At 44.8% G+C, this 21844-nt stretch overlaps 1 protein-coding gene across 2 annotated transcripts; it reads right to left on the reverse strand.

Annotated features, from left to right (window-relative positions):
* Window positions 1-42: 42 nt before the first annotated feature.
* Window positions 43-8890, reverse strand: LOC310770702 (anaphase-promoting complex subunit 7-like). 2 transcript variants are annotated; one of them, XM_083663432.1, is made up of 6 exons: window positions 8675-8890; window positions 4093-4279; window positions 3057-3177; window positions 2487-2598; window positions 824-977; window positions 43-182 (listed from the first exon to the last, which is right to left on the reverse strand). In XM_083663432.1, the coding sequence occupies exons 4-6, from the start codon at window positions 2590-2592 to the stop codon at window positions 125-127; spliced, it is 318 nt and encodes a 105-aa protein (XP_083519558.1). In that variant the 5' UTR covers window positions 2593-2598; window positions 3057-3177; window positions 4093-4279; window positions 8675-8890; the 3' UTR covers window positions 43-124. Both variants share the same exon structure in this region; 1 of them encodes a protein (XP_083519558.1).
* Window positions 8891-21844: the final 12954 nt, after the last annotated feature.

A 21844-nucleotide genomic window follows, 5' to 3' on the forward strand; every position in this document is an offset into this window, starting at 1 on the left:
TGCACAGTGGACGATGGTCTGGAGGAAGAGGGGGAACTTGTGATGAACTTGGCCACGTTGGGCAGCAGCGGGTCGGGGATGGGCTCCTGCGACGTGGCCTCTTCCTCCAGCACCACAGGCACCATCAGCTCCATGACGTGGGAGGAGTAGGGGAGGGAGGCACAGGACTGGGCCAGCAACACCTGGGTGGAGAGGCAGCATGGAGAAGAGTGTAAGTGTACTGTTATCAGGGTTCCTACACATCTTCTATGACAAAATGCCATACTGTTCTTTTTCCACACCTTGATCTGTTTTGAAGATTTTGTCTGGCGTTTAATATGATTGATGCAGAGACATCTTGACGCTGCTAACTAGCTCATAGATGCTGCTTGAACAGGTCGCACTTGAAAATGAGATCTAGGTCTCAAGGTGATTCACCTGTATAAATAAAGGTTAAATAAAATAATAAATATCACTGGATAGATCAGAGGTGGGCAACATTTAGTTCCTGAGGGCCATCCTGACTTACATCAAGTAAGTGAAGGACCACACATTGGAGATCATACCTGCCAACACTCCTGATTTTCACGGGAGTCTCCCTATTTTTAACCCTCTCTCCCGTTGTGATTATTCTTGCTAATCTCCTGATACAATAGGGATACAAATCCAATGGCTGGAGCAGATAAGATTTATTAACATAATTCTGCCTTTTATTGAGTTTTTGGTGGTCGTTTTGTTTTTCTTTGAGTCCGGCCCGCGGGCCTTAGTTTGCCCATGTGTGCATTAAATGGTACTTTTACAAGCCATCCCTCTGCAGAGCAGAAAGGAGAACTACTGGGCTCACCAAATGGTGTTGATAGCTCTGTGGTTGTCCCCTGAATGTATGAAGGCATACGCTTTGATCCAGACAGAGAGCCAGTCCAGGCTGGGGATACTCTGAATCACATCCATAGTCATAGACGCCACCTCAGCTCCCTTCACTGACAGAGAGAGGAGGCCTAGAGGAAACAAGATGAGAGAGAGCTTTCCACTATCTGCTGAAGCACAAAAGAGACAAAACATAGAAACACAAGAGACAGAGCAGGTACAATACAAACTCCAAGACAGAGGGCCAGAGCGTGTGTGTGTGTGTGTGTGTGTGTGTGTGTGTGTGTGGGTGTGTGGGTGGGTGTGTGTGTGTGGGTGTGTGTGGGTGAGCCTAGCCAAGAGCCTAAAGCAGGGATACTCAACTTGCTTTGCCCGGGGGCCACTTTCGTGAAATGATAGAAGGCCAGGGGCCAGTTAATAAACAAACTATATATACATTTTTCTGTAGCGGATTGTAGGTTTTTGGGGTGTCAGCCGGAGTTTAGTCTGACAATCTTGTGCACACTGGATAGTTAGTTAGGTTAAGTTAGTTAGGTTAAGTACATACATAAGTGCCTGGGTATAGCGAGCAGGCAATTTGACAATTTAGCAGCTAAATCATAGATTATTGAAAGATATTGAAAAAAAGAATTGCACAATTCCATCGCGGGCCACACAGGGGGCGCCGGCGCCATGTGGCCCGCGGGCCGCAAATTGAGTATCACTGGCCCTAAACGGTATAGATCAGCGGTTCCCAACCTTTTCTGCGTCAAGGCCCACTTGAAAATCTCAGAAATGTTTGTGGCCGCCTACCAACAGGAGGGTCGCAGGTTCGCACCCCCGTGTTACCTCCGACTTGGTCGGGCGTCCATACAGGCACTATTGGCTGGTGTCTGTGGGATGGAAAGCCGGATTCGGGGTGTGTGTCCTGGTCGCTGCACTAGCGCCTCCTCTGGTCGGTCAGGGCGCCTGGTCGGGGTGGAAGGGAACTGGTGGGAATAGCGTGATCCTCCCACGTGCTACGTCCTGCCGGTGAAGCTCCCCGCTGTCAGGTGAAAAGAAGCGGCTGGCAACTGCGCATGTGTTCGGAGGAAGCATGGTGCTAGTCTACGGCTCTCCCCAGATCGGCAGAGGGTGGCGCAGCAACAGGGGCAGCAGGGGGAAAATTTGTCAAACATAATTTGGGAGAAAATGGGGGAAATCAGGGGGAGGGAGAATGTGTTTTTTTTTTGGCCCCATCTGACCGTAAACAGTACGGAGGCCAAAATGTGTTCTCACAGCACTTTTTATTTTAACAATAAAAATAGTTGTCCATCAGCAGCACACAGAAAGCAGAAACTAAAAGTGAGGGGCTGTCTGCAATAGGCTAATTAACAAATCATTAATTAAATAATTGACTACAAATTAAATTGCGGCATCATTCAACAATGGAGAAATGCATTCTCATACTAATAATAAGTATGAGAAAAATTAAAGACAAAAGATTAAAATGTTTTGGAAATGATTTGGCAGCCCACTTGCAAAACCTTCGTGGCCCACTGGTTGTGAATGGCTGGTATAGAGAGAGAAGATCAACTTAAGATATCTGACTTCAGCAAGGAAGTGCTGTAAGCAGTAAGCAAGCCAAAGCAGGAGGGAGGCGTCTCTGTGGACATGCATACCGATGATGGCGTCCAGGGCGAGGGGACACTGCCTCAGGACCTCTTTGTAGCTGGTCACCGCAGAGCGTTCCTGACCAGCCTTCCTGTACAGGTTGGCTAGCATCATGTTGATCTGAGGCAAGGGGGAGAAATCATCTCAAATCTCTATGAAAACTGGAAGGTGGATTATGTCAAAGATGATCAGCCCAATTATTTTGCTCAATATTGTGATCATTATATTCTCAATTCTTCACTGATCAGTACTAGGGCCCAGACGGAATCTGTGCACGCAGAACTCTGCCGATTCTGTTTGGGCCTGCTGATCAGTCTTGTCACAATGCGTGTGTGTGTGCGCCCTTATGACACCACTTTTGACATAATCACTGATGACATCACATCATTAGCTAATTAACCTAATTAAACACCCTTTACACACCCTGAAGGTTTCAGCCAGATCGCACGTAAAACAGCATAGCTGTGGCCGAACACAGAACTTGAACCAGACAGAACCCACATACTTCATTCGATATATAGATAGATAGAAGGCACACAGTGAATGAAGATCAAGGTAGGTTAGGCAGCCTACTGTACCTTTGGAGTTCTCTGTCTGGAAGGAATCCCATCAAGCACTGCAATAGCATCTTTGTCCAGTTTCAGGATGGTGTAGCACTCCAGCTATCTTGTATTTCACTTCAATCTCTGAGGGCAAACTCTGAAAGACAACAATACAGGTGAGCTTCAAAGTTGCAAGGCACTGTAGACCACAAAGACAATAGCAATGGAGAATAAATACTACTGCATATTATATTTTTTGTAGTTGTGCACATTAGGCACTCAGGAACATTCTTATTTTTTTCTGAATTTTCTCCCCAATTGCACTTGGCCCATTCCCCTTGCTGTCTTGGTCGTTGCTCCACCCCCTCTGCCGATCTGGGGAGCGTTGTAGACTAGCACATGCTTCCTCCGATACATGTGCAGTACTAGCCAGACGCTTATTGTCAGCTGACAGGGAGGGGTTTCACCGGCAGGACGTAGCACGTGGGTGGATCACGCTATTCCCCCCAATTCTCCTCCACCCCAAACAGGCGCCACGATCGACCAGAGGAGGCACTAGTGCAGCGACCAAGACTGATACCCCACCGGCCTCCCACCTGCAGACACGGCCAATTGTGTCTGTTGGAACGTCCGACCAAGCTGGAAGTACCAGTGCCGCAAATAGAGGGTATGCATGTGATGTCACAGTGGCAGAAGTCACTGTGGGGTCACACCCACTGAGTAACAGCAAGACTGAGCTTGAATGCAGTAATCAGCCTAGATAACTGACACCTGCTGCTCAGGGAGGAACTCATTTTGACACTCATTCCCGATTGAGGGGGTGTGTTCCAGTGGGTGTGCATACCCTCTATTGAACCTGGGTCTCCGTGGTTGTAGGAGAGTGCTTTTAGCTCTACACTACCCAGATACCCAGATAGAAATTATAATAATAAAAATAAATAATAATAATAATAATAGTAATAATAAATAATAATAATAATAAATAATAATAATAATAATAATAATAATAAAGAGAACATATGGTAGCATGGGTTGATTACAGTTTCAGATTGATAGGTTTTACATGACATACCTGTGCCTGTATGTTGGACGCTCCCCCAACATTAGAAGTACGAACTTTAGATGTTTTGCTGAGGACCTTCTTCTGCTGCAGGGCCATGCTGTATTTGCAGGCAGCATTGCGGTACTCCTTATCATGGAAGATGGCATCGGCGTGGTAAACCAACAGTTGGTACTTCTGGGATGGCGAGAACAGCTCTCTGTAGTCAAAGAGATCCAGACAATATAAATGAATGCAGAAAAATGTATCTGTGTCATGGCAGCAGCAAACAGCAATAGACTACAGCAGGGAGAAAACACAATTAGCCTAAACATGGGATATAAACAAGATAGCAAAATGTGGTTATAGAAACATGTGCAACTGACAACTAAAATGAATAAAGAAATGATAGAAGAACAAATGTTTAATTAGCCCTCCCCCCCCCCCCCTTCCCCCAATAAAAAATACAAAATAAAGGTCCAGAGCACTGGGATGCAACAAGCAATCCAGGATAGTTGATATAGCACATTGTTGTGTGTGGACACCCTGCTTGGACAGGAAGCATTGTCAGGGTTCCCACTCTTTTCTAGAAATCATTTTCCAGGACTTATTCCAGGACCTTTTCAGTGATGATCTAGCTGGTATGACAGAGAGGGATACAAGATGTTCTTCTCTGTGGATGTCTGATTTAATAGATTGTGCAGTCTATGGCTATATAACTTAGCAATAAAATAATCTCTTACATGCTTAGAGATGATGACAAAGTTATCATAGAATAAACACACCTGCAGAGGTACATAGCGATGGAAGTTAGACTTTTAAGATGGGATGTGTTCTTGGGTAAACCTAATAAAAACTACCACAGTCACCAGCCAGCAGTCCCTAATATTTACATTTGAAGGATAATGCAACTTACATCATTCTGAGTTTTGGTCAGTTGTAATGCCATTTAACCTGCATGTGCTATCATGTGACGTGACTTTGTGGTGCGTTCACAGTGTTTCCACAACATAACAGAGAGAAGCCTATTCAAAATACTCTTGTTTATGAACTACCATTTGAACGTTTAGATCCTGAACATACTTTAGCCCTTTCAGATGGCAATGTTATCCGTTTTGATGAGCTCTGATAGATAGCCTAGTAGAACATGCTCAGCTAAAGGAAAATATGGGCATGGTGAAATAATCATCCAGGACAACACAAGCTTTTCCAGAACATTTTACTATTTGTCTCATTTCCCATGTGTTCTCCTGACTGGAAAATTAGTCAACAATGTCCCAGTTTTTAAATGCAAAAGTTAAATACCCACAGTTACGAGTAGAGCATATTAGAGGAACATAGGAGTGTCTTTCAGTCAAAGCGAACCACTTTAGACCACAGACAGTCTATGAGCCAGTCCCAGACAGTCTATGAAGATCTTTGTTGTCTGTCTACACTCACTGTAAGTGGAGAGTAAAACATCTGGTCAGAAAAGTCCTTTCTTTCATGGTGCTAATCTAACTTCTAATGAATGAGGCAACAATGAAATTAAACGCTATGTTCATGTTTTACTGGGGACCCTAAAGGACACCAGGCACTATACGTTGCTCTACTTTACCATGGCCATTTGACTTTGCAGTATTCCCTGGAACTTAGATAGCGTTATAGATAGCGTTAGCTATAACGTTAGCTTGATACAACAGTATACTAAACCGTTTACATTGTGGAAGAAAATATGTGAAGAGAACGTATCCCATAACGTTTAGACACGTTTGAGCAGAAAACTTCAAGCTAAATTAGCTTGCAGCTGACATCATTGAAACCCTGTGTAGGCTACTGTGTAGTTTGCGTTCATGTTGAGGTTATTATGGGTGGCTAACTGGCTGGCCTACTACGTTATGTGCTATATAATAACCAACTAACGCTAACGATACTATGCTGTCACTCGCTAAATATGAGCAAATACAACAGAGATGACTATTCAGCAAATAGACGGAGCGCGCTAACGCTGCTAAGCTAACGTTACTCACAGGTTGTTATTGCTCATCGTCAGTAACAAACTGCTCATGATCCGGACATTGGAATGAAGTCCAGCACAGCCATGTCCCGTACATGATCTATTACATTCATTTTGAATCGCGCTGAGGGTTTACTAAAAGTTTGTGGCTTGTAAACAGCTAACGCTAGCTAGCTTACAGCTCCAGTCGTGTGACGTATTAATATGGCGTTTTCCCCCAGCAACATCCCAGCAACGATGGGCGTGGCCTATTTTATGCAGCGTCTCCATTTGCCATAAGCATGAGCGCCTGGCCAATCCCGGCGCTTGAATGCGGCATATATTTGAAAGTTTTAGCGGAAAGTTTTCAGGTGCTAGCTTTTTTTGACGCAAGCAGTCGACACACTGGACTCGCTCCGTCAATTGAACACTACAGTGAACGAAGAACTAGAAGGATACACCGCCCAGAGACGACACCGCCTACCCTTTCAAGGTAAGAATGCACGTTCTTTTCCACCGTAGAAAAATATGACAAAGTTACTTCTGTGTTTAACTGTGCACGTCTGGTTCCAAACTGCCTAACATAATTCAGCTTGAAGGTAACGTTAACGTGACACAGATTCCTTTCACCCGGCCTTGCACATTGGTGACCATATTAACCGTTTTAAACTCAAAATGCTCGCTGATCAAGTCAATTGCCCGTCAAGTAGGTTCTAACCCGTTCGAGTGTTGTGTATCGAGAGACTGGCGCTCCATTTAAAAATCTAGTAATTTTAATGTGGGCTTGGTTATTATCTGTAGCCTCGCCCTCGACGAGGCTATAGGTTAATGTTACGGCCTTGCACATTGGTGACGTCTTTTCAAAATGCTCGCTGATCAAGTCAATTGCCCGTCAAGTAGGTTCTAACGCACTCTCGGAGTGCTGTGCTTGGAGTGCAGTGCTCGTTGCAACCCTATTTATGTCGATGGTTGCAACACTGTTGTGTATCGAGAGAGACTGACGCTCCATTTAAAAAATCTAGCAATTTTAACGTGGGCTTATCTCTAGCCTCGACGAGGCTATAGGTTACCTGCAAAAGTAAATACGGATTATTAAGACATTTTCTGAATTGCTACCATCCGCTCTTCAGCACCGATTTTCAACTTTTGTAACGGTTCACCTGTTATTCTTACACAGTTGTGATTTTATTGACATAAAGTCCTACTGTTTCAACCGAATTTACGGTAACAGTAACGACTTGTAAAAGGCCACTCATGTCATCCTATGCCGACGACACACAGCTTTACCTTTCCTTCCCCCCCTCTGATACTTCAATTGGGTCACGGATCTCTGCCTGCCTGAAAGACGTTGGTGTCTGGATGGCGGATCACCACCTCAAACTCAACCCTGGAAAAACCGAGATCATCTTCCTCCCTGCCAAAGAATCCCCCCTGACTGACCTCTCCATATCCATTGACAACCACACCGTAACTCCATCTCAAACAGCTAAAAACCTGGGAGTGATCCTTGACCACCAACTCACCTTCTCTGCCTACATTGCCGCAACAGCACGCTCCTGCCGGTTCTCCCTCTTCAATATTCGCAAGATCCGCCCATTTCTCACCAGAGAAGCTACACAAATTCTCGTACAGGCACTGGTACTGTCACGCATTGACTACTGCAACGTCCTTTTGGCAGGCCTCCCTGCCTCTGAAATACTTCCTCTTCAGCTCATTCAGAACACAGCAGCCCGTCTGGTCTACAACTTACCTAGATTTTCCCATGTCACCCCCCTTTTCCCATGTCACCCCCCTTTTCCCATGTCACCCCCCTTTTCCGAGAGCTTCATTGACTTCCCATCCTAGCACACATCAAATTCAAAACTCTGGCACTAGCTTTCAAGGCCGTTCACCAAACAGCCCCCTCATACTTACAGTCTATGGTCACTTTTCAAACCTCTCACCGCCCACTCCGCCCCTCTACTAGTGCAGGACGTCTCGCCCCTCCCCTGCTACGTGGGCTCAGAAGCCGCTCTCGGTCGAGACTTTTCTCCTACCTGGCCCCAAAATGGTGGAATGAACTTCCCCCGGACATCAGGACTGCTGCATCACTCCCCATTTTCCGCAGGAAACTTAAAACTCACCTCTTCAGACTTTATATTGACTCTTCCTGAATTCCCTCCCTTCCCTCTGCCTGCTTTCCATGTGTTTGTAATTGAATTTTCTGTTTCTTATATGATGGCTCCTTTAACTGTTCTCACCTTTAATCTCCCCTTTTATATTGGCTTCTCATATTTTTACTACTGTTTTTCTATTTGATCTATTCATGTTATTGTGTGCTGTATATGATCATGATGTAAGTCGCTTTGGATAAAGGCGTCTGCTAAATACCAATAAAGTAAAGTAAAGTATGTTGGATTATTAACGACTCTCACTACTTATGAAGTTATAATAACATTATAACTAAAGTTCGGGAACAAGGCCATGCCACAACTAACCACTCAGTCAATCATTCAATCAGGCAATCCCTTGCTCCGCCCGGATTCAATCATTCGCTCCACCTATATATACGCCCCAAACCAAGATCCTTTCTCTCGTCTCAAGACCAAACTCATTCTGAGTTTCACTCCAAGACAGACAACACGAAACTTCAGCTCTTACCTGACTGTCATGGAATCCACGTTCCAGTTCCACCTCTCTGACAGCAACGAATTGCTTGGCGTCGGCGAGGACCCACACAGGTTTCATCTCACTTGCAAATGCAATGCTGCCGACGAGCCTCCGGTCCGTCGTTCCGACCTGCCGCCTCGTCTTCGCTCGGAGATTCACAAGCCTTCCCAACGGTATGCCCAAACCATGGCTCAAACCTACAGCAGTGCCAACGCTACTACTAGCCATCTAGTAGCCACACAAGGCAATCATCGCCGTTTAGCCGACGCGGCCAAACTCACGGTAATCCAGTCTCATCTCAATCCACACACACACATCATGCCGACGACAAACGTCAACAACGGGACAACTGCCATCCGTAAAAACAAGGTACCATTTCATCGCAGTGATCACTGCAAAAAGTTTGGTTGCTAACCAAACTTCATCAATCAACAACGTCATCATCCAGCACCCAAAGCCACCGGGCGCTTCCGGCAACACCACGGCGATCCCGGATGACGTCATCACGCTGACCGACGCTGCAGCGCGGTCAAAGAACTTTTATGGAAAGAACTGAAAGCTCCATATTGCCCCATTGCAACATCAGCGCCCAGCAGCCTCCGCCATTTTTTATTTTTGGAAGCGTGACAGCGCCAAAAGAACCTCGCACAGGCTCGCAGTGGTCAGCTGCGGTAGCGCGGGCCCCTATAAGCAGCCTCTCTAAACAGTAACTCAACGGGAGAACACTCTAAATTTCGTGGATTCACATCTTTTCTGGGCGTACTGTAAATCTTGATTGAAGTGGTGTAGTGCAGGGATGTAAAACAACAACCATATTGTGGAAACTAAGCAAAATTTTTCGTTTTTTTCTTTTAGTTTTTTCAAGATAAATAGTAAATGCAAAGGACCCGAGGTTAAAACCACGGCAACGCACTTCTGACGGAGTGGACGACAGCCGCATTAGCTATTTATCTTGAAAAAACTAAACAAAGAAAACGAAAAATTTTGCTTAGTTTCCACAATATGGTTGTTGTTTTACATCCCTGCACTACACCACTTCAATCAAGATTTGCAGTACGCCCAGAAAAGATGTGAATCCACGAAATTTAGAGTGTTCTCCCGTTGAGTTACTGTTTAGAGAGGCTGATTATAGGGGCCCGCGCTACCGCAGCTGACCACTGCGAGGCGCATTCTGTTTCCAAAAATGGCCGGAGTTTCGTCTCTTTCCTTCCATGCTCTTTGGCGCGGTGCAGCTTCTTCTTATTATTATTATAGTTTTCCGGCAGACTTGATGCCTTACGGCACACTGCTGCCTCTCACTGGTCGGAAATATTACTGTTTATGGTGTTTTATGGTGTGAATTCAAGAACTGCCAGCACAGTCCTTGCATGATTCCCAGCAGCGTTGGGGTTAACTCATTACAAAGTAACATATTACACGTAATATATTATTTTAGCAGTAACTCAGTAATGTAACTTATTACTTATAGGATTTCAGTAATATATACCAGTTACTTCATCAGTAACTCAAGTTACAAATTGAGTTGCATTTTATTAAATCAAAGCACATAGTTTATACAATAATTTCCTAATCAAACCGTTGTCTTATGCAAATAACCAACCATTATAGATGACAATAACAATAGGAAGAATAACTTGCCCAACACTGATTCTCAGTGGATTCAGCAGGCTCTTCATTGTTAGTCTTTGTGCCCAGGCTTAGTGTGAGGGATCAGCCGAGCGGCATTTTGATGAACGGGCCGCTCACTGGGTGGCAGCGGCGTTCGAACCCTATGGAGCCCAAGTGGTGCGAGGTGTGAGTGTCTGCTCTAGCTGGCTTGACTCCGTTTGCATTTGGAGAACTGAGACAGTTCACACAATTTTGACACGACACGTATATATTATACATCAGACTCTCGGGCTAGTTCTGCTCTCACTCAGAATATCAAAATATAAGCGATGTGATGTATAGTTTCGGGATGTTAATGTTGTTGGCACAGCTCATACTATTAACTATGGGTGGCAAATGAAGTCACGTTGACTCGTCCTATACAGCAGCATACAGCCTTTTTCTTTCTCGTGCGTAACATTTACATTCCATGAATACACGTTTCACAGTTGTACACAGTTGCACACAGTCCATCTTCATGTTTTCCACTCTTTCCAAGTCCCATGCCAGTCCAGCGTCGCAGACGGCAGCCATTCCTGCAGCCATTCTGGCAGCCTCAGTCAGGAGGGCGAGAATGCCCCCCCCCCCCGTGCCTGCTCCCTCTGTTTCTGCTTTGTCTAACCTCATTGCTTCAATTCTCTCATCCCTATGTCCGCAGGCTGCACTATCACCCCATGCACATGCACCCCCTCATCCCAACATCCTTTCTTCTTCCCTTCCTTCTGCCAGTGTTAACATCAACCCACCGGCTACTGCGGTTCCTTCAGCCTCCATAACAGTTGCTCCGATCAACTCATTTCCTACTAACCTGTCCTTTTTCCCCTCCCTCCCCCAAACCCTCCCCCCTCCCCTTCCCCATCACCCAAATGTATTTAATTCCGTTTAGCTCTGCACCCTCAACCACAGCACCACCTGCAACCGGTTTTGCAACAATTCCACCATCAGCCAGCTTTCCAGCATTCTCCACAGCGCCACCTACAGCCAGCTTCCCAGCATTCTCTTCAGCCCCACCTGCAGCCAGCCTATTCACCCTTACCACCGCTCAACCTCCAGTTCAACCCACAGCACCACGCCCAATTCCAGTCTCATCCACCCTCAGGTAGCAGATAATAACTGGTAACTACATGGCCCTCGCTGAACTACTCCAACCCTCCACATTCCACCATCATGCTTCCAGAGAATTACAAAGCAACATTGGACCCATCCTACTCAAAACACCCTCACCCCACCCGCTCCAGAGAACGGACACCTACCCTTACTACCTTACCAAACATTCAGCATGAATGCCAAGCATCCCTGCACACCAATCAACATCAACACCTTATACAATGCCTTTTAACAACACCCAGACCCTAAATTCGTCAAACTTCCTCATTTTCAGTTTCTCTCACGATTTCCAGCCAGGCATCCAGGTCATCTCAGAACCTTCAGTCAGCTACCTCCTTGCTGCTACATGTACCAAATGCCAACTCCTCGCCCTGCTCAGACACCTCGTCTACGCCATCCCCATCATTCCCCAAGGATGATCCTCCCTCTCCCACCTCCTGTACATAGCCGCTTCAGCATATCACAGCTACATCTGCGACGACATCTGACCAGCCCATCTCCCGCTGTGTTGAAGCTTGTTGGGGGTGGATGGAGATCGTCCGTTATCCTGGGACACCGAGCCCAGCGGGCTCCCTCCCAGGATGCGATCTTCATCCACGACGACCTCGACGACATCTGACGAGCCATCTGCTGCTGCGTTGAAGCTCGCCGCGGGTGGATGGAGATCGTCCGTTATCCTGGGACACCGAGCCCAGCGGGCTCCCTCCCAGGATGCGATCTTCATCCACGACGACATCTGACCACATTGCCAATTTGCCATAGACAACGCTTGTAAAACGGAGACATGGCAATAGCAATACTGCCCCTCCTGGAACGGCACATCGTTTTCTACGATGATCTCACGCAACCTGGACATCCAGCTGTTCACCGATGCAAAACCATACATCGGATTCACCGGCTACCACGGAGGGAGGTGGAGCGCATCCGACTGGCCACCTGAGTTCGCTCTACTCTCCCCTTCAGCCGCTATCCACAAGTTGGATCCCATCTTGGTTGCAGCACTTCTTTGGGGGCACAAGTGGTCATCTACATAGACAACACAGCAGTAGTCAACATCATCATCTTGCAAATCACACATTACCTTATCCCGATCTCAGCCCAGCATCAATTCATCATCCGTACCGCTCACATTTCCAGTTACAAAACTCCATCACTGATTCTCCGACCAGTGTCTCATTCCAGAAATTCAAACTCTACTTCAGTCTCCGACTAATTCCAGTTCCAATTTAGCCCCCATCTTCAACTAAAACTCGCAGCTGCAGCACCTGACCTCAGCATCCTGACAAGCCATCCTCAACAACCTAGCTCCCAGAACATCGTCATCATACCCCACAGGATGGACTTGCTTCAAGTCCGTCCTCACACGTTACAACTTATCGTTTCCTTTATCGGACGTCGTCACCATCTGAACTTCATCACCTACGCCCATTCCTCTCTTCACATCAGAACTTTCGTGATCCACATCTACTTCAATAGCATCAATTCCCCTGTCAACTACTCACTGGCGCCTACGTCCTGCCATCTCCCTTTCCCTCATCAGCCTGCGGAAAGGCAGAGCCACGATTAACTTCAACACTTAACATCAACACCCTCCGCACAGGGTACTCATCCCCGTCTCCAACGCAACCCTCAGATCCACGTTTCTTCAGACGTTCAGAATTCAACTCAACCACGTCCATCTCCAATCCACCTCGACATGCAAGTCTTTCCGACCTTACAATTCATACTTCCGACATCATCTACAAACTCAAAATCCGATCGACTCGGAACCTCACATCCCATCTTCCCGTAAGTCCTCTCAAAATCAGGAATATCGCCTGAATTATATTCTGGCCACTCTTTCCGCATCGGAGCTGCATCTTCAGCCTCCAGGCAAGGTATCCCTGATCACACCATCAAAGTCCTAGGCCGTTGGTCATCCCAAGCCTACCACAGCTACATCCATAGCAACCTCAGTGACGTCCGTAATGCCCATGCTCATCTCAGCCAATGAAGTTCTTTTGGGGATAAGATGGAGCCATCAAGACCATGAAGATTCCATCGCCGAGGCAGTTCCCCCATCCAGAGTCTCACTCCCTGGTTCCTCGAGACATCTACTCATACTTCCTCCAAGTCATCCATTCATTCCTCATCCGCTCACCCCCTCATCCCTTCATCCCTCATCCCTTCATCCCTTCATCCCTCATTCCTTCATCCCTCATCCCATCACCCCCTCCCCTCATCCCTCACCCCCTTATCCCTCATCCCTTCATCCCTCATCCCCTCATCCCTTCATCCCTCATCCCCTCATCCCTTCATCCCTCATCCCATCAACCCCTCCCCCCATCCCTTCCCCCATCCCTTCATCCCCATTCTCCCTAACAAACTATCAGTTATTTGTGGCTTGGTCATAGTTAGTGAAATGAAGTTATAATAACATTATAACTAAAGTTCGGGAACAAGGCCATGCCACAACTAACCACTCAGTCAATCATTCAATCAGGCAATCCCTTGCTCCGCCCGGATTCAATCATTCGCTCCACCTATATATACGCCCCAAACCAAGATCCTTTCTCTCGTCTCAAGACCAAACTCATCCCTCCCACCCAACCCCTTAATCTTCTATCTCAGCCTAGGAACCACCAGGGATAAGATGGAGCCATCAAGACCATGAAGATTCCATCGCCGAGGCAGTTCCCCCATCCAGAGTCTCACTCCCTGGTTCCTCGAGACATCTACTCATACTTCCTCCAAGTCATCCATTCATTCCTCATCCGCTCACCCCCTCATCCCTTCATCCCTCATCCCTTCATCCCTTCATCCCTCATTCCTTCATCCCTCATCCCATCACCCCCTCCCCCCATCCCTTCCCTCATCCCTCACCCCCTTATCCCTCATCCCTTCATCCCTCATCCCCTCATCCCTTCATCCCTCATCCCATCAACCCCTCCCCCCATCCCTTCCCCCATCCCTTCATCCCCATTCTCCCTAACAAACTATCAGTTATTTGTGGCTTGGTCATAGTTAGTGAAATTCCTTTTGTCCACTTGTTTTACAGCTCCCTCGATCTTCACAGTCAACTTCCCATCAAAGCTGTCTGTCAGTCTGTCACCATGGTCTATAAGAATGTAAGTGATTCAGGGTCGGTTACTGTCACAGCACACAACATGATAAATCATGTAGGCTAATATACAACAGTGGTTCTCAACCTGTGGTTGGGGGACCAGAAGGGGTCCTCAGTGAGTTTTCAGCAAATTGATGAATTGTTCCACTTCAGCATTATTTTATTTACAAGCAGTTCTCACAGTGTAGAATAATGACTATAGGGTATTTTGTTGTCTCTGCCTAAATAGTTTATTTGCAAATCTAATAAAGACTCAGATTTGGGTCAGAGCTAAAATGTCATCAAATTAGGGGTCCTTGATATGAAAAAGGTTGAGAATCACTGACAGACAACTGCACTCCTCCACCGCTCTTGTGTAGGCTATGTTTGTACTTTCATGTAGCTACTTTATTTTGAGTGATTTTAATTGATTTAGGCTAAAGTCGCTTTGTATACGTTTCTGTGTATAGGCTACTATGGATGTAACATGTGGACAGGGTTTATTGTGAGGAAGACGTCCTTCTTGTAACAAATAGAAATGCAGTGGAGGTGTTTGTCATTGTGCTGTTGTTTTTCCCTCATCAGAGACGTGCCAGGAGGTCCGACAAGGACTCTTTCATCCTGCGTGAGTGTCCTTGTGGATGGACAAAGGTGACCAGTGCCAGGGGCCTGGTTGTCCACCAAGGAAGGAAGAAGTGCCAGGTAGAGAACAGACAGACACAAAGTTATGAACCAACATGCGTTGTGTTGAACTTATTAACAGTATGTCTGACTTTGAGTGACATTCAATTGTACTTTCAGAAGGCCGGACCAGTCAACCAAAAACGGGTTCAACCCATGCGTGCATGCGTGCATACCAAAGCGTGGTACCCACTTCCCCCTGTAGCAGAGATGAAGACAGCTGATGTGAAGCAGGACAGGGACATGCCACAGCTGTGCGCTGAAGACGTTGAAGACATTTATGCCTATATGCACCTCCTTGAGGTAATTCATGCTGTCAGCCACAGTTTAATTTCTTAAATTCAGGAGGAACCAACATGTCATGGGACTACAATCTAATTCCACCCTGATTAGTTTATTTTGAGCTGCTATGCTCTTTCTTTGCCATTGGAGTGTGTATTTTATATTGATATATATTTGTTGTGTGTCCACAGGTGCAGCAGGCCGTGCGACCCAATTACATGGAGGGGTACCAAATCAATGAACAGATGAGAGCCAAGGTGGTGGACTGGATGATCGGGCTTCACTCCCACTTTGCTCTGCATCAGGAGACATTGTACCTTGCCGTCGCCATCCTGGACCGTTTCCTACAGGTACACAACTGTTTTAGAAGTGTTCTCGTTTCTCTTTCTGTGAACTAGCTTTCTGTGAACTAGCTTTCTGTGAACTAGCTTTCTGTGAACTAGCTAACACTATTCTTAATGTGCTGCAGGTCAAGCAAGTGCCTCCTACTAAGCTGCAGCTTGTAGGAGTGACGGCCATGCTGCTCGCCTGCAAGTACGAGGAGATCTACAGTCCTCCGATTGCAGAATGTGCCAACATGACCGACAACACCGTCACAAAGGCCCAGATTCGGCGGATGGAGCGGCTGATATTGAGGACACTCAATTTCGATCTGGGACGACCTCTGCCGCTGCACTTCCTCAGCAGGGCTTCAAAAGCTGCGAACGTGAGTCTTGTCTACTAAATACCTCCCAACACCATACACGTAATGAATAGAAGGATTCATTTGGGCTGGTTACCAGGCTAATAGTTTAGGTCATCAGGGCTCTCAAAGTGACTGTCTGTTTTCTGTCTTGTCTAGTCTCCTATAGAGACACAAATGCTGGCGACATACTTCATGGAGTTGAGTCTCCCCGATTACAACCTGGTGCACTACCGGCCATCAGAGATCGCGGCTGCATCTCTCTGCTTCTCCCAGCTGTTGCTGGATGGACGGTCCTGGGTGAGTTGACTGACGTCTATAGAAATAGATTGAAAGGCTGACTGAAGCAAGTCAACATGAGTTTGATAATAAGACACATTACATGACTTCAAGAATGAACTAACACATGAGTGAGTTGATCTCTCCTGTTTTGTGTTGCAGGCTCCCACTCAGCATCACTGTTCGGGTTATGACGAGGCCCACCTCAGGCCCATCATGTGGCGCATCGGCAGAAATGTGATGGCTGCCAATGAGGGGGAATTGGGCTTCATGGTGAGTTGGTTGCCAACAACATTCAAAAATTCCAAATAATTCTTCTGTTGGCTAAGTTCCTTATGTATAGATGCATGTCCCATCAATTCAAAAAGTGGCACCTTCTATGTTTCAGAAAGCTATTTACATGTTTCACAAAGCTATTTACATGTTTCACAAAGCTATTTACATGTTTCACAAACTATTTACATGTTTCACAAAGCTATTTACATGTTTCACAAAGCTATTTACATGTTTCACAAGTTTCACAAAACTATTTACATGTTTCACAAAGCTATTTACATGTTTCACAAGTTTCACAAAACTATTTACATGTTTCACAAAGCTATTTACATGTTTCACAAGTTTCACAAAACTATTTACATGTTTCACAAAGCTATTTACATGTTTCACAAAGCTATTTACATGCACAATGTTGTTAACAAAATGTCCTCAATGGAGAATGATAATGAAACAAAGGGAATGGACAGCGTTATGGTCAAGCCTAGCATGTTGAGTTTAAAGTGGTCTTAAACAATATAGTGTTGTTTGTAACATGTATACCCCTGCCTATTAATAAGGTTTAGAAAAGTCTCCTACAAACGCTGAATACAAAAAACATTCATTAATAAAGGCTAAGTCCAGCACAGGCAAGGACACTTGTGACTATTTTGGCTGAACAGAAAAGATAGAAGCATCTTTTGCCGGTAGTGAAAATCCTACCTTGGGGATTTCTAAATACCCTGGTATAGAGTAATACCCTGGTGTACAGTAATAGCTCAATACTGCCCAAGCCTAGTTATTAGTGACCTAATGCCTTTTTGTATTTCCCTCCAGATGGTCAGGAAGAAGTACGCACGCAGTGAGATGATGGAGATCAGCCTCCTTCCTGAGCTCTACAACTAACTCTTCCCAACAAGACACATGGCCCTCCTATGCCAACGCCCACCAGTGGTACCAGGACAACATGCCCCCATGCTCAGTATGACTGCCCCACACACACACACACACAGAGCGCTGTCCAATGGCTACTGCGCCCCTTCCCCTCATGTGAACAGCCCACGGCCAGCCACTGTTCTCTACGCTGAGCCCAAGTCCTCTGACTCATTACTACAGACACACACATATGAGGAACCTTTCTGAAGACGGCCTGTTATGACTCATTACTACAGACACACACATATGAGGAAGCTTTCTGAAGACAGTCTGTTATGACTCATTACTACAGACACACACATATGAGGAACCTTTCTGAAGACAGCCACTGTTCTCTGTTATGACTCAAGTTCACAAGTCTGTGCTGCACTATTTAATTTCAGCCATGTTCTGTTCTGACTTGTTTCTTTTAGGCATAGTTTTAATATGCAAATGTTTTTTATAAGATGGTCAAAAACCACATACTTATTTTTTTATTACAGTGCAGCTAAATATGAGGCTATATTAATTATTGCTGTGCCTTATTTTTTTTATATGATCCTTTGATAGATTGTTACTGATCAAACTGAGTTCTATAGTTAAGATCAAATATGAATGCCAATCAATGGCAATAGTTCCTCCATGAAACTGTTCATAACAAGGTCTGTGGATTATCTTGAGTAACCGGGTCATGATTTCTGAAAAGAGACAATGCTGTTGAGTTTTTCAAATGTTTTTCTTTGGCACTTTGAGCGCCACAAACTGAGTGCCATCCACTTCCATTGTATTGGAGAGAAGGCAGAAGCTCTGCGGCCGATATCTCCAAAACTCAAGCAAATAACACAAAACGATATAGATGGATAAATAGCACTATAGGTGAGAGGGAAAATGTATTTTGGATTTTAGGGTGAGCTGTCCCTTTAACGCGTTACATTTAGATACCCACCTGACTTAATGCACGTGTGCAGCACATTGAGGTAATGCTGTTTCATCTGGCGTCTCATGTGCTCTGTGTTGTAAACATTTGCTATACTGACAAGGTAGCACCTCTGTCCAGCTGTAAGGGCTGGGTGCTGAAACAACAACGCATGTGATTAGACCCCGGACTGCAACCTATAGGCTACAGCAGTGGTTTTCAAAGTGGGGTCCGGCCCAGAATGTACGGCTATGTTGGTCATGGCTGGGTTTCATGCACTTTATGTAATAAAACATCTAAAAGCAAAAATCTTATCAAATGGGGGTCTGTGGTTCGGGGAGGCCCACCTCCCCTGAAAACCTCTGCTGTAGGCAAATTACCTCCTTCAAACCATGTTGGCACTGTGACAGTAAAAATGACAAGGACAAACAGCATCTGTCCAAGTCTGAGCTGCGTACCTGTAAGAAGGGCGTCATAATCATAGATGTGGGAATGTGTATGTTCCTCATCTGCTGACCGGCAGCAGACACCTTGGTGTGACGTGTTCCTCTGTGCAGCTGATGACCAGCTAAACATTCAAGGCCTGTCAAAGATGACATATTATTCCAATGTAAATAGTTTTTTTAATGTAAATATTTTGTATAAATGTATGTTTTGTATGTTTGTACAATGTTTTATATAAATGTGTTTTGTATGAATTCCCTAATTTGACTTTGTTTGAATTTTTTTAAAGGTCATTTTATTATTCAATTCCGAAAAACATGGTGAAAAATGATTTTGACAGTATTTTCTGATTTATGGAGTGATAAAAGGAGATATCCTCTGTAAAAACGTTTGTTTTAATATATCAACAAAATGAAATAAGAATTTTGAACCTGGCTTCATCCAATGTTCAGAGTTCTGTCCTGGAAATGTATGCAAATTAAGTAGATCATGCCTCATTTGCATATTTAAACATAACATCAGAAAACTTGTCATACAAAAGTAAATACTCAACTGGGGAAGTTTCATGCTCATATCAGTTTTTTCTTTTTACCATATTCACCTGTCATGTCTCACCTTCATTTTGGGCTAAGTGTTACAGCCATTTTTGAACTTTCCAATGTCCATTCCACTTGCCATAATACACAGGTAGGTTGGAGTGATCTTACACAGAGCCAATAACAAACTGATTCCACACAGTGATTGCAGTTTAGTCTGTTGTTTATTGTAGAGATGAGATGAACACACCAGTTTGTTTCCAATGCTGCTCTTGGCTGTGGTCTGGTGAGAACTGTGTGAGCTTCCCCTCACCTGTGCCTAACACAACTCTGTGATCCCATACCGCCACCAAGTGTCTAAAAATAATATTGCAAGATAATCTAAACAAAATAATATGACATGCCAACAATAAGCATAAATGACTCCTACAGTAAGGGTACCTCCAAAGTGCACATATTTAAACGGGTCATATCTGATGGTTGTATGTGAAATAACACTAGAAAACCACTGTATAGAGACATTACAGACAATTATATGAACACAACATGTTTAGAAGCAGAGATACACACACTTATTTGTGTGACGCTGCGACATGAAGTCCCCAGACTTCGACACCTGAATTTACATTGATCCAATAATGATATGTTATAGTATGTTATTTACATGTCCCTAGTGAGCACATTAAACCTTGAATCATTACTATTGCAATTTGTTCTGGGTCAAACCACAGATTGACTGAACTATATGCATTAATGATGAAGTTTAAACCAGTGTAGTGCAGTATCTGACTCCTGAAAGGCTTATAAAGACCAATGTGACCTCTTTTCCTCATTTAGAGAAGGAAATACTTTTAGGCTAATTAACCGACAGGGACAACTGATAGACACAAGTATGTATCCAACATAAGAATCAATGTGAAAGCTTTATTTTTTGACAGGAGAAAATAGAAATGACAGTTAATCACTGACAACTAGTCTCTTGGGAGCAAAAATGTAACACTACATACAGTGTTCCTTAATGTGTATGTCTCAACTGACATATGAATAAACACATTTCTTGGTCTGGGAAAGTATTCAGATGTTGTGCTATGGTACCCTACAATATAGGTATGTTGACACTATGGTTACACAGAGCTCAACAAAGAACACTCACTAAAAGGTTGTTGACACAGGCTTTCAAAAGAGCAAATCACTCATCGTATTATGTCTGTCATCTGTTAACAATTTTTGGAAGGATGACTTGAGAGTGAGCTGTGCTGCTGCTGCTTCTCCCCTGTGGCTTCTTCGTCCTGGATCCCACATCTTCCTCTGCATGTGCCTTCAACCTACACCTGTCTTTAAGCACATGGTCCCCATGCCTTCTTATGGCTATGGAACTCTGACCTAGACGATACAAGATACAAAATGCACTGTGAGAGATATATTTTATATCTCTTTGTTTACATTTAGATACACACCTGACTTAAAGGGACAGCTCACCCTAAAATCCAAAATACATATTTTTCCTCTCACCTGTAGTGCTATTTATCCATCTATATCATTGTGTGTTAGTTGCCTGAGTTTTGGAGATATTGGCCGTAGAGATTGCTGGCTTCTCTCCAATACAATATAACTGGATGGCACTCGGCTTGTGGTGCTCGAAGCACCCAAAAATTACATTTGAAAAACTCAACATCATTGTCTCTTCCCAGAAATCATGACCCGATTACTCAAGATAATCCACAGACCTTGTTGTGAGCAGTTTCATGGAGGAACTATTTTCTTTTGTACGAACTAGCTAGCAGCTAGCGGGTGTAGTTCGGTCAAAAGAAAATAGTTCCTCAACGAAACTGTTCATAACAAGGTCTGTGGATTATTTTGAGTAACCGGGTCATGATTTCTGAAAAGAGACAATGCTGTTGAGTTTTTCAAATGTATTTATTTGGCACTTTGAGCCCCACAAACTGAGTGCCATCCAGTTCCATTGTATTGGAGAGAAGGCAGAAGCTCTGCGGCCGATATCTCCAAAACTCAAGCAAATAACACAAAACGATATAGATGGATAAATAGCACTACAGGTGAGAGGGAAAATTTATTTTGGATTGTAGGGTGAGCTGTCCCTTTAATGCTTTACATTTAGATACCCACCTGACTTAATGCACGTGTGCAGCACATTGAGGTAATGCTGTTTCATCTGGCGTCTCATGTGCTCTGTGCTGTAAACATTTGCTATACTGACAAGGTAGCACCTCTGTCCAGCTGTAAGGGCTGGGTGCTGAAACAACAACGCATGTGATTAGACCCCGGACTGCAACCATTAGCCTATAGGGGGGGGAAAAATTTGAGGTTTTTTCCCCCC

This window comes from Poromitra crassiceps (genome assembly GCF_964638095.1).
Source record: "Poromitra crassiceps genome assembly, contig: HAP1_SCAFFOLD_179, whole genome shotgun sequence".
Taxonomy (NCBI): domain Eukaryota; kingdom Metazoa; phylum Chordata; class Actinopteri; order Beryciformes; family Melamphaidae; genus Poromitra; species Poromitra crassiceps.